The sequence below is a fragment of the Lathyrus oleraceus genome, chromosome 2, assembly GCF_024323335.1.
Source record: "Lathyrus oleraceus cultivar Zhongwan6 chromosome 2, CAAS_Psat_ZW6_1.0, whole genome shotgun sequence".
NCBI classification, from domain to species: Eukaryota; Viridiplantae; Streptophyta; class Magnoliopsida; order Fabales; family Fabaceae; genus Lathyrus; species Lathyrus oleraceus.
The window spans coordinates 414023503-414038161 of NC_066580.1; the positions used below are offsets into that span (position 1 = coordinate 414023503).

Below are 14659 nucleotides of genomic sequence, written 5' to 3' on the forward strand. Positions count from 1 at the left end.
CCTCTGATAGGAAGGCTAGAGATTATTGGCGAAAAATAGTGTCACACCCTATCATGACAACACCACATATGCAATCTAATTAGGAGGTACCTGGGGCTAGGGATGACCACATCGAGGACGTGTCAGTGGTCTGTCGACGTGTTTTGGAGATGGATAGAGAAGAGATAGAGGCATGACTCTTTGAGGATCACATCCCTAGTTGGCCCTCATGGAAAGCATGATTGTCGAGTTACGAAATACCGTGCTGTACAGGCGGAGGAGAAGGCATGGGATTAGACATACCCAATAACTTATGTTTGGATGCATTATTATTATTATTTGTATTTTCGGACAAATGTTACGTATGATATTGATTTTTTAGATTTATTTTAATTAATGTATGACTTTTTACTTTTATTTCACTTTAATATAACTTGACCTCGAAAAATTACGATGTTGGGATAATGGTGTTGATCTGATATCATTCAGGGGACATTTTGGAGATGCATCTTCGGATACACGTAAATAATGTACACAGATACATCTCTGACCCATATTTTATTCAAAATGGGGTGGACCTCAGAATAACGCATTCTGGTTTGATTTTGAATGTGTCTGAATATGAATCTTCAGGCGCATGAAGAGCATTTTTAGACTTTCAAGGGTATGAGATGCATATATAAGGGTGGAAAGAGCATCCCCACACCAAAAATCATATAGTTTGGAGGAACTCAAAATTTATATTGGATGAGGGTTTTGGAGGATTTACATAAATTTTTCAAATATATTTTATATTATTATAGTTTTTTAAAAATAAAAAATATAGTAACGATAAACACTCCTTTATCATTCTATACAAAATCATTCTTTTAAAAAATATCAAATATTTTTTTATATTAATTTTTTTTCTTCCGAAAGTCTTCCTTTTTCCTCTTCTGCAAACTCCTAATTAAAACCTTTAGATTCAACTTGTTCTTTTTTTCTATAACTTCATCGAATATAAAAGTCTTTCATAGATCTATTTTTAAAAATAAAATTTCAAATACATTATAAAAGGTCTATCGTGAATTTGGAGTGGAAGGTAAGAAAAGACTTTGAGAGATAGGAGTACAAGGAAAAATAGAAAAGCGTCATTTGGAGTGGACGCATACCACACGTCGAACGGATTTATAAATCTACATTCGGAAAAGCGTCATTTATCTCTACTCAACAATCGTGGCCGAAACATTGTTTTGTATCACTTAAGACAATATATCTTTCATTTATGAAAAAGGTTCTTTGATTAATCGCACGGCGGCGAGAAAAGAGTTTGATTGGTTGGATGTATTTCGAGTGATGGCGAGAACTTGGATGAGCGAGATATACATCTCGAATCCTAGCCTCAGGAGTGCATGGTATACACCATGTTCCATTTCCATCTCTATTGAAAAAGGTTAAGATAGGAATTAAGTATTTTGGAATTTGATTGAGAAAGGGTTTGAAGAAACCGCGTTGACAATTTTAAACGATGGCGAGAGTTAAGATTGGCGAGGCATACGTCTCGAATCTTAACCTCAGGAGTGCATGGTATACACCATGTTCCATTTCCACCTTTATTGAAAAAGTGTTAAATAAGATTTAAGTATCTTAGATTTGATTGAGAAAGGGTTTGACGAAACCACATTGACAATTTTAGACGATGGCGAGAGTTAAGATTGGCGAGGCATACGTCTCGAATCTTAACCTCAGGAGTGCATGGTATACACCATGTTCCATTTCCACCTTTATTGGAAAAGTGTTAAGTAAGAATTAGGTATTTTGGTTTTTGTTGTGAAAATGACTTGACCCTAGATCAAGTGTTGATGGACGTTTAAGAGAAATTTGAATGAGTGTTTGAGAGAGCAAAGTGGATAAATTTAGATGATGGCGAGAGCTAGGATTGGCGAGATATACATCTCGAATCCTAGTCTCAGGAGTGCGTGGTATACACCACGTTCCACTTCCATCTTTATTGAAAAAGTCTTGACTATGAATTAATATTTTTTGAGTTTTTATCAGGAAAAATGGCTTGACATTAAATCAAGCGTTTGATGAAAGTTTGAAAAATAAGTGGAATAGAATTGGAGGGAGAAATGAATTGACTTGTTTATTGAGAAAATACTCGACGTTGGATCGAGTCATATTTTTGTATTTTTGGAGATGGTTGATTTTATTCTTGTGTTAGTATCTAACTAAACAGTCAAACAAATAAAGAAATAAAACAGTACAAAATTATTACACATCGGGGGAGTGGGGTACATTTTATCAAATGGGGATTCAAAACCATGAAATAATTAAATCAGGCCCAAACAACAAATGATGCGAAATATGAGTGTAAGTGCAAGAGAACCGGCTCATTGTAAGAAAGCCCAAGAGTAAGCTATGTGAGGTTGATGGCGATGCTTAAAAAGAAATCGACTTACAAGGGTGTGAAAATGGGCTCGACATTGAATCGAGAAAAATATGATTTTTATAGTTTTAAAATGGTTTTGAATGAATGATGAAATTAAAAGAAAGCAGATCAACCATGAGTATAATAAAAACATAAACATAAAATAAAATGCTAAAAGAAAATAAAATGCTGAAAGAAATAAAATGCTCAATACGGGTATCAAACCCACTACACTAAAGACCAAAGAAACCACCCCTCTCCACCAGGCCACTCATGATTGTTTACAATTTAAATAACAACATAAATATATAAACCATACTAGATTGGAACAAAAAATGAAAAAAAAACTAAAATAATAATAGTAAAGGTCTGTTGGATTACCAAAAAAAAAACCCAGCCGCCTGGCTGTTGGGTTTCCAAAGAGAAATTAAAAGGTGCACTAAACAACATTACCAATAATTAAAATTAAAACCAAGGAATACCAAAGGTAAATGGTCTTTAGTCATATTTGAATGCTATTTTCTTAAAAGTAAATAAAAGAAATTTGGGAACAGAAACATTCTTTGAAACACTCAAAGTCCATTCCTCATTCACGCCAAACCTCGTCATTCTCTCTCTCAAATGCACGGTCCCCCCCTCAATCGCTTTCTCTCAGACGAGACTCTCTCTCGCAATGTCAACCTCACGTTCCTCTCAAAATCGCGTCACTCTCAACCCTCACTCCCAATCGCCCATATCTCACTCAAACATGTAAGAAAGCAAAGGCTGAAACAAAAAACTCACCTTCGGCGGTGACAACGGCAACGATGAAGCTCACAGGTTTGTCTTTGATTTGGTGATTAGGGTTTTTGGTATCTTTTTCGCCGTTTCCTCTCTCTCTAATTTTTTCGTCTCCTTCTCACTGATTCGCTTCTCTCTATTTATATTTTCAGATTAGGGTTTTGATTTGGTACCCAAAGGTTCAATGGAGAAAATTTCTAGAAGTGCTTTTGTGTGCTCAGAATCAATTTTATCCTGTTTGATGCTACAATCCGGAAACGGTACTATGAACTCAAACTTTCTCTTTGAATTTTGTCTCTATTCCATTTTGGGATTTTTATGGAATTTTAACGCTTGCCAATTGCTTTGTGTTTTTTTTGTTACTGCAGTAAACAAATGAAAACATGAGGAGCTCAAACACGGTTCTTTTCACGTGGCCTTGGCTTTGCTTGGATTTGTTGCTGCGGGATATTTCGGCACAATACAGCTTTCCAACCTGCATATAGCGAGAAAAGACCACCACTTCTGATAATTCCAATCAATGCATCCCAGCAGTTGCGATAATGAGACCCAATTTGCATCTGCTGCTTTATTCGCTCACTAGGAGTAAAGATGAAAGATGTAGCAATGCTTGCACAACAAAGAAGGATTCATTTCATATCTTCCTACAGCAACTCACTCTTCCCATTCCAAGTCTAAAATCCGTGGGCTCATCTTCGGTTGAAAGCCAACTGTCCCACCCAACTGCCGATTTGGTTGAAAACTTACTGTCTCACTTGGTTTCTGATTAGTTAGACGATCCCAGCCCATAATGTGTGGCAATGCAAAACTGCAAGCTGTCTTCATCACAGAAAACCCAGCAGTTGTAACAGGAACACTGAAATTATCTTTGGTATTTGACACGGAGTTGACAACAGTCAGAGAGACAAAGTAGCCGCTGCTATGAGGCTTAATTGATAGGCTCTTCCTTACTTGACCAGCATTACTTGATTTCATTGAGGGGCCATGAAAGAATTAACATGACTCTTGGGGCCCAATGGCTATCATCACCATTGAACCGGCTATTTGAAAATGTCAAAAGGCATCCAGCGCAATCAATGAAGGTCGTTGTTTCTGCGGTTCCTGTCCATCCTGAGAGAACCCTTCCATCAGGTTTTTGTTTTCTCTTCATCAAATTCCTCTCTGTTTTATATTGATATTGCATTTCAAATCCTGCTTGAAAATCCTCTACTATAAGCATTGCACCGCCATTTACAGGAGAAGGAGACTCAGCTGGGACCTTTCAAGATTGGCATCATAAATTGCAAATTTGTTCTGGTTTGGTGTGTTTCTTGCAGGTCACAGGTCGTCATTGGACATGGTTGCTGGTGTGTTGATTGCAGCAAGATTATTAGAACAAACTCTAAGAGATTCCTCCAAAATATTTAGCATCTTGGTCATAGTCAAAATCGTACTCTCACACCAAGCTTCCTAACAACATCATCAACAATGTCTTCCAAAGGCCCCGGTCTCTTCTCCGACATCGGAAAATTATCCAGAGATATCCTTACCAAAGATTACAACTCCGATCAACAGTTCACAATATCCTCTTCCACCAACTCCGACATCGATTTGCATTCAACGTTATTAAAGAGTAGAGGACTTTCCTCCGGTGATGTTGCTGCTCAAATTAACCACAAAAACAATACTCTTCTTTTCAAAGTTGATACCGAATCAAGTGTGTTGACAACATTTACTCTCACAGGTTTTGTGTCTTATGCGAAAGCCGTTGCTTCTATTCGATTACCTGATTACAAATCCGGAAAGATTGAGGTTCAATATCTTCATGATCATGCTGGTTTTACTACTTCTGTTGATTTAAATTGCAACCCTGCTATTGATTTTTTTCTGCGACAATTGGTACTCCTGGGATTGCATTTGGCAGGTTGTTATAGCAGAACTTGTTATGTTTGATGTTGTCTGCTGATGAGGATTGCTGCAGGTTGGGGACGAGGTTCTGAGCATGTTGATGAAGGAGTACCGGCAGCAGGTGCAGGTGGTGGTGTTCTGCTGAGGAAACGCAGAGCAATGCTTCAGCTTGTAGTAGGGCAACGAGTTTTATTGAAGAAATGAAAGGCTTGCTTGTTTAGAGTTAGGTTGGGAGCTTGGAATTAGGTTGTATATGTTGTAGTTGAGGGGATAGAAATGTAATGGAACATTTATGGCATTTTATTTTGTATGGAACGTGATGAATTGACTTTGTATGGAAAGTTATGAATGAAAATGTAGTTGATTGTATGGAATGTTATGAATGAAAATGTAGTTGATTGTATGGAATGTATAACTATTTGGATGGTTATGGTTTAAATTGGTTCCAAATGGATAATGAAAATGGATATGGATTTAAAAAAAATAGAGTTGGGTTATCGGATTGGAAAAAATGGAGTTAATTGTGGGTTCAAGGAATTTGGATATTTGATTATAAAAATGGATATGGATTTTTAGGAATAATCCAAGACTAATCTAAATATCAATTTAAATAATAATAACAAATCAGCAAAAATCAAATTAAAATCAAATTAATCTATAATTCGTTAAAATTACTTTGATATCAACTCTAACATTCATTTGGAAATTAAAATCAATTAGAGTTTGAATCATTAGTAAAATAAACAATTAAGATTAAATTGAAATTTGGAATTAAACTTAATTCGAAATTAAAATCAAATTGAAAATTAAAAAAAGTCAAATAATTAAAATTCATTTTATAATAAAAAAAACACCATGATCAAGAAGCTAGATAATGACCAATGTCTGTTAATAAAAAAAATGGATTTAGGAATGAATGTATGCAAATGAATTTTAGGCCAAGTGCCAAATAAAAATAAAAAAATTCAGGATCAAAATCGGGGTATGACAACGCCCTTGTGTAAGGTTTAGGAGGAGGCGCCAATTCAATTGGAGACTCCTCCTAAAATGCAATTTTTTTTGGTAAATGGTATACGTGATAGATAAATTTGATGTAGGACCACTTGATATTAATAAAATTTTCCGTTTACACAAAGAAACCTAATGGTGATGACCGGGATCACCTAACTGACCTCCGGTCCCACATCCTCTAGCTACCCTAACCCGTGACCCTAACCCACGTTGACGATTCTGTACCGGTGTTTGAGCATCTGAGGGGCCAGGAGCGTCACTACCAACTACAGGAGAAGGTCTGTTGAGGTAGTCAGACAAGTCGACATAGTCTTCAGTATGCATCGATGGTGTACCACCGTAGTTGAGCTCATGACCCATGCCAGAGAAGTTGGGATGTGGTTGACTCATTGATGGGCGACCGGGACGGTTGAAGGGAGACATGGGTGTGAACGATGCGTCGAGGAAAGGTTGTTGGGGTGTTTGGTAGAGATAGGGTTGTTGGATGTTTTGGTTTTGTGAGGTTTGGGCTTCTTGGCTACGGTAGGAGGAGGGGCGGTTGGTGTTGAATGATCGTTGGGTGTTCTGGCTTAGGCGACTTTGGTAGGGTGATAGGGTGGGTGTGAAGCGATGTTGAGTCTCAGGTTGATGGTCAATTTGTTGGTGGTGGTATGGGGTATGCTCTTGGTATTGGGGTTGAGTCTATGGAATGTTTTGGTTGTATGTTTGTGTGTTGGTTGAACGGAACGTTAGACAGACAGGGGGTTGTGTGTATCTGGTCTGACACTGTTGTTGGGGGTTTGATGTTGAGGTGTCAGGTGTGTAAGTCATATGGCGTGGGTCGTACAAGTACATATCCTCGGCGATGAACTGAAAACCAACCGATATGTACCAAGCCATATAAGTACGACTTGGTTTTTCTTCAGTTGGCATGACTGCGTCAGTTAACACATGGTCATGACGGTGCTTCCATTTGCGACACTCTGATCTTGCGAAGCTTTGCCATGGATTGAAGTTCCATTGGTCGTTAACTTTGCGCAGATGCCATTCTCCTAGGCTAGCTGGGGGATCTGGGATATTTTGGAGCATACCAAACTGCAGCTTCACACGATCACTGTTGTGCATCTCCACAGTTGTGAACCGTATTATCGGTGTGCATGCAGTCCATACGGCCGCGTCTTCAGCGTTGACCTCATGGTCATGATCCAAATTAAGGTATGGACGCCAAATGAACTGAAATGTGAAAGAAGATAGGATTATAGTCAATGTAGAAGAAGTTAACAAAATATAACGAAATAATTAAGTTATTTTCCTTACGTATGTTGGTCGAAGGTGATCCAACAGGTTGCGATACTGAGTAATACAGTGTCTTGAACATCTATTGTAACTCATACCACGTGCATACCATCTACATGCTTGTAGCAAAACAGCACATCCAGAAAATGTAGATGTGTCTTTGTGTGAGTTTTTGCACAAGGAGCTATAGAGATAGGCTAGACAAGTAGATCCCCAACTGTAACTTCCTATTCTATCTACATGTCTAAGTAGAGGTAAATACATAATATGCATGCTAGAACCACTACCTTCGGGAAATAAAAACGAGCCAATTAACAGCATAATGTAACACCTAGTTTTTATTATTCGAGCATCTTCGGTAGAATGCTCATTTAAGTATAAACTATTATAGTACGACTTTAGGCGTGAGAGTAGTATACCTTGACCTCTTGCATTATCATCTAACAAATCAGTCTCCAAGAGATCCATGCAAATTGAATTTGCATAGTTGGTTTTACCATTAACAACCTTACCTTCAATGGGTAGTCCCAAAAGCATGTAGACGTCTTCTAACGTCACAGTACACTCACCGGTTGGGAACCAAAATGTGTGTGTCTTTGGTCTCCATCTTTCGCACAAAGCTAGAATGAATTTGTTGTCTATGGACCAAGACAAAATCTTGATTATATGACCAAAACCGGCGAGTTCGAAACCTTGATACATCCTATAAAAGAAAGAATAAAAAACTTGACTAAGTTGGTATGTTAAAATAAAAGGGGGTTGGTGAAGATGAAAGATAAAAAGTTAACAAAAGAAAAAACTTACATATGTTGCGATGTTTGCAACCGTTCCTCTATGTGATTCGCCCATTGTGAGGATAGACATTTTGTCGGGGGGTTGGTGTAGATGAAACTATAAGAAGTTGTTGCAAATGAAATTGTAGAAGAAGTAGTGAGAGTGATGGTGTGGAAGAAGTGTTGATGGAGTGGATGTATTTATTGTAGAAGAAGTAGTGAGAGTGATGGTGTGGAAGAACTGTATTGAGTTGTACATTACTCTTCAACCATGTATACCATCTCAACAGTCTTAACTAACCGGCCAGGATGAATCTAGTGAAGATGATCCACAATGGTAAGATGAACTCAACCCAGAAGCAGAAGCTGAAGTGGACGTCGTTGATGAAGAAGAAGAGGAAACCGAGATACAGGTTGATCACATGCTGAACAACGACGATGAAGATTATGATCAACCACCACCAATACCTCCTAGTCATGTCTATAATCCGCCTCAACATATGACAAATATGGATCTTCACGACGATGAAACATCCAACAGTGTTTTCTATAATCTGTATCCGAGATCAGAAGGCGAATTAAAGGTGGGAGACATGTTTCGTACCAAAGAAGAATGTGTTCTGGCTATCAAAAAATTCCACATGAACAACTCTGCTGACTTTACAGTGAAACGCACTGATTCTAGAAGGTATGTTATCGAATGTCGTAACATGCTTTGTAAGTTTCGTTTGGCTGCGTCTTACAAGAAGAAAAACGACTCTTGGGAGATCGCTTCAATAGACCCACCTCACAGTTGCATTGCAACTAACGTTGAACAAGATCACCGTAAACTAAGTGCAACGTTGATATGTCAAGACATTCTGCCGTTAGTTAATAAAGACCCATCAGTAAAGGTGAGTATAATTATATCCCATATCAGAACAACATATAATTATACTCCATCTTACAAGAAAGCCTGGATTGCGAGGACAAAGGCTGTTGAACAAGTTTTCGGCAACTGGGAAGATTCATACAAGGAATTGGCACGGTTTTTATGGGCACTAAAAACATATGTCCCAAGAACTGTGGCAATTATGGAGACATTGTTAGTGATGATGCCAGACGGAACCTGTGCTACAGGTAATAGAATCTTTCACCGTCTCTTTTGGGCATTTGACCCGTGCATCAAAGGTTTCACATTCTGCAAACCTATTATTCAAATTGATGGCACTTGGTTATACGGAAAATACAAGGGTACTTTGCTAATGGAGGTTGCACAAGACGGCAACAACAATGTCTTTCCTATTGCCTTTGCTCTTGTTGAAGGTGAAATGCCTGGTGGATGGGGTTTCTTTCTTCAACATCTCAGAACACATGTGGCTCCACAAGCCAATCTCTGTTTAATTTCTGATAGACATGCTGCCATTGAGAGTGCCTACAACAACCATGACAACGGATGACATGATCCTCCTTCTACCCATGTCTACTGTATCAGACACATTGCACAAAACTTCATGTGTGCTATAAAAGATAAGAATCTTCGCAAGAAGGTGGTGAATGTTGGGTATGCTCTAACTCAGCCGTCATTTCAATATTATCGTGATGAAATTAGACTGTCTAATGAAGACGCAGGGAGATGGCTAAATAACATACCAGTAGAGCAGTGGACAAGGGCATTTGATAGAGGTTATCGATGGGCCCACATGACAACAAACATTGTGGAATGCATGAACGAGGTATTCAAAGGAATTCGAAATCTGCCGATAACCGCCTTGGTAAGATCAACCTATTATAGGTTGGCTTCTATGTTCGCAACCAAAGGTGAAAGATGGAGTGCGGTGTTAATGTCCGGGAAAGTATTCAGTGAGTGTTGCATGAAGGTCATGAAAGAGGAGAGCATCAAAGCTAGCACACACACTGTAACAGTCTTTGACCGTCATAGGCAAAATTTCAGCGTCCAGGAAACAATGGACCACAACGAGGGGAGACCAAATTTAGCCTACGCTGTTAGACTAAACAGAAGTTGGTGCGATTGTGGAAAATTCCAGGCCTTCCGCATACCTTGCTCCCATGTCATTGCAACATGCGCTTATACTCGTCAAGACGCTTACAACCATTTATCTGATGTGTACAAGGCCAACACCATCATGAATGTATATAATCAAAGCTTCTAAGTACTACCAATGGAGGATTACTGGCCTCCATATGAAGGTGATATTGTTTGGCACAATGACGAGATGCGTAGAAAGAAAAAAGGAAGGTCAAACAGCACACGTATCAGAACAGAGATGGATTCCACTGATAAAATGATAAGATTATGTAGTATCTGTCGTCAACCAGGACACAACAAGAACAAATGTCCCAATCGAGGAGCATCATCTAGGTCTTAAGCTTTTTGTAATATTGTATTTCTGTAACCTTCAATCGTTATATATCATTAAGTTTTTATTACAACGAGGTTCACAACAAACATCAGTACAAAATAAGCTATCTGAAAACATAAATATTTCTAACTGATTACAACAATCAAATTGATGTCGTATCGACCGAACATCATTTCCCTAGCATCCTTATTAGTCTTCATTCGCACCCAACCAAAGATACTGTCAAGTCTCTCAATACTTCTAATTTTTCCCCTTCTGGTATTTTCCCATCTAACCAACGAACCAGCTCCCGCTTCAGTTGATCGAACATAGTGATGTTCCAGAACAACATTAGCATCTGAGGTTCGTCTCTCGCATAAATCACCTTACCGTATCGGCGACGAACACCAAACATGATTTCCAAATTATTGTATGAGATGTGGAACATTTACTCACACAACGCATCTATTTATAACACCAAACATGATTTCCAAATTATTGGCGCATCCTCCTAAATCCTACACAGGGGCGCCAATTGGATTGGCTAGGGCACTTGCCCTAGCCAATCCAATTGGCGCCTCCATTCAATTTTTAAGAGGAGTCTCCAATTCAATTGGCGACTCCTCCTAAAAGTGGGGTAGTTTGGGAATTTTTTTGAAACCAGGGATATTTTGGGAATTTCCTTGAAAAAGTGGGTTATTTTTGTAAAAAAACCTAATATGACAATTGAATCCAGTTCCAAGTACCAATCTGCCAAAAATACTTGCAATAGTAGGGCAATAATCTGTAAAATAGATAGTGATGGGAACATAAATAATTACTTCTTCCCTTCTTTATTTATTATAAGTAAATTTTAACTTTTTAAATTTATTTATAATAAAGAATGGAAGAAATATTTACAAAATTAGCGTGTATATATATTAATAAATGTATATGTCCCATAGAATTCATCCCACCTATACCTTTAAATTATATTTATATATTTTAATTTATATTATTTATAAAAATATAGATATCAATTAAAAAAATACATATTTAAATTATAAAGCATTTTAATATAAAATGTTCTTTTATTTCCAATTCAACAAATACAATCTTTAAAAGTTAAAAATTTATAATAATATAATATTTTATAATTAATGAATCTATTTTTAATAGTAATGCGAGTAGGTAGATATTTATCCCACCGGCATAATACAAATAGGGATGTCAACTTAAATATCTTAATAGAAATTCTCACGGGGATACCTGTTCGGGGGTTTGAAGTTGGGGATATCTGTCCGGGATTTTAAAGTTGGGGATTTTCCCTCTACACGAACAATGATGGATGAAAAAGTTCATCCGATAACACTTCGAGGCACGAATCTGAGAAGAAAGTTTTACCTCATACCCCTGCACTTATCCCTACACCCCTACATTTCATAAAAATGCCAATTTTATCCTTATATATTTTAAACTAATTTATTTTTTAATTTTTAATTTTTTTTAAAAAAAAGAATTTGTGTACCAGAAGACTTTACAAAAGAGTTCCGGTAGTCATTTTTCAAGCATTTTTTTAATATTTTTTTGTATACCGGAAGACTTTGCAAAAGAGTTCCGGTAGTCAACTTTTGTGTACCGGAAGACTTTGCAAAAGAGTTCCGGTAGTCATTTTTCAAGCATTTTTAAAAATATTTTTGTGTATCGAAAGACTTTGCAAAAGAGTTTCGGAAGTCAATTTTTGTGTACCAGAAGACTTTGCAAAAGAGTTCCGGTAGTCATTTTTCAAACATTGTTTTAATATTTTTTGTGTGTACCGGAAGACTTCGGAAAAGAGTTCCGGTAGTCAATTTTTGTGTACCAGAAGACTTTGCAAAAGAGTTCCGGTACTCATTTTTCAAGCATTTTTTTTAATTTTTTTTGTATACCGAAAGACTTTAAAAAAGAGTTCTGGTAGTCAATTTTTGTGTACTTAAACTCTTTTGCAAAGTCTTCCGGTACACATAAAAAAAGTTAAAAAATACTACCGGAAATCCTTTACAAACTCTTCTGATACGCAAAATAAAATTTAAAAAATAAAATAATAAATTAGTTAAAAATATATAACGGTAAAGTTGGTATTTTTTATAAAATGTAGGGGTGCATGGATAAATGTAAAGGTATAAAGTAAAGTTTTCATCTGAGAAGTACCCCTCGTCCCGCAGATTCCCCGATCCGACCATATTATTTCACTTTTATGTATATAATATATAATATAATTATATAATTTCACAGATTTTGCAAAATTCTATCCTTGATAAATATTGATTATAAAAAAAAATACTTGCAAAATTCTATCTATTTATATTGATTATAAAAAAAATATGAGTTTCTAAATGTTAACTTTTAATTAGATTAATTAAAATATATAAAAAATAAGGATATCTAAAAAAATATGAGTTTCTAAATGTTAACTTTTAATTAGATTAATTAGATTAATTTAAATATAACTATATAAAAAATAATTCATTCATAAATATTCAGTTGCAAAAGTTTTTCCTTGATCGCATTTTGCAAGTTAAAGTTCAAATTGTTTTAGCTCAAAAGACTCTATAATGCATCTCGATGGGAAAATGGAAAATATTACCATAAACCAGTTTATGGTATTACTTTATCCATCCCATGAAATAAGAGTGAATACACAGAAAACTCAAATTTTCCCTTTTTATATTCTGGAGATGCATCTTTAGACACACCTAAAATGCACACAATACTTCATAAGTGAACCATTCATCCCATATTTATCAAAAACTGGTCGGGAGATGTATATACGAAATCAACACAGAAAAATTACAGAGAAGCATCTCCAAATTAACCCATGAAAACACTTTGTTCTTCACATTGAACTATCCACCCCAAATTTTTCAAAAAATGGTTCGCATATGCGTCTCCGTAATTTATTAGGGGTGATTCCGTAGATGCATCTTCGGAATAACCCTTTAAAGCATTTGAGAGTTTTTGTCTTGGCACCAAGTGTCCAAAATTGATATTTTTAGGTTACACTAAGGATATATTAACACCATGCTAATGATACTAATGTAATTCAAGGATATCATATAAAAATTCAAACAATAATACAAATTCAAACGTTACCACATTACATAATTTGTTCAGAAAATACAAATGTTACCAAAATACAAATAAAAATAAACTACTGTGTATATCTAACTCCCTGTTTCTCCTCTTCCGCCTGTACCACAAGACATTTCGTGGCTCGAGTAAGAGGGCCTATACAACGACCATACTAGAACTGCCTTCCTCAAAATCTTATATCTCTATGGCATCGCTCGTAATCGTCTTAATACAATGGCGGACCGACAACAGGTCATGGGAGTGGTAATCCCTAGCACACGCATCTTCTAATATCTCATGATGAGCTGGTCTAGATGGTGCTCCCATGACATCTTGTGTGATGTGAGAATGTGAGACTCGATAAAACCATTGGATGTAGTCCTGTGCAAAATCCCATGGATCAGGAGCTGACACATTGCATGCATTATCTGATACTAGATGAGTATAGAAATCATCGAGTATGGCATGAAGATCTCTTTGGCAGACTATCGAAGGAGCCGACACAGAGGGAGGTCTTGGAATAATATGAAGAAACCTGAACTGGCGCATGACCTGCTCAAACAGATGTGGATACATCAGACATGACCCATAAGACAAACATCTAGAGTAAAAGGCTATGTCATCCAAGGGACGCGTATAACGGTGAACTTCGTACGGGAAAAAGCATATGTTATCTGCTACAGTACGGTCAATAAACACCCAAAATGACTCTATCTTCTGATTCCTTCTGAACGGGACAAAGGCGCAAGAACATGGCCAATATTCAGTGTAGTCCATCTAAGATTCCTAGTCGAATATGTGAGAAAAGTGAGAGATGATACACACTTGAAAGTGGTTCAGATAAAATATTAGTAACACGTGTAACACAAGTGTTATAAAAATATTAGTAACAGTAAAGGTTGAAAATATATGACCATAAACAGCATGCAACTTCTAGTCATTTGTCTTGTTTCCCCAAAATAAACTTCACCTAGTTTGGAGTACTGACCGAACACGCCCCCCAGTTGTACTCGTCGATTCACTCTAAGTCAATGAAGTATGTCAGGTAGACTACATCGACGTAGGTTGCACTTTTGTCCATAAATATTGTCGTTCCAACCAAGTACAAGAAG

General features: G+C 36.9%; 1 protein-coding gene and 1 pseudogene across 1 annotated transcript; one reads left to right on the forward strand and one right to left on the reverse strand.

Annotated features, from left to right (window-relative positions):
• Positions 1-3823: 3823 nt before the first annotated feature.
• On the reverse strand, positions 3824-4144 carry LOC127123484 (single-stranded DNA-binding protein WHY2, mitochondrial). The gene has a single exon (XM_051053698.1). The coding sequence runs from the start codon at positions 4142-4144 to the stop codon at positions 3824-3826; it is 321 nt and encodes a 106-aa protein (XP_050909655.1).
• Positions 4145-4636: 492 nt separating this feature from the next.
• LOC127123485 (mitochondrial outer membrane protein porin 2-like) lies at positions 4637-5082 on the forward strand (annotated as a pseudogene).
• The last annotated feature ends 9577 nt before the right edge of the window (positions 5083-14659 follow it).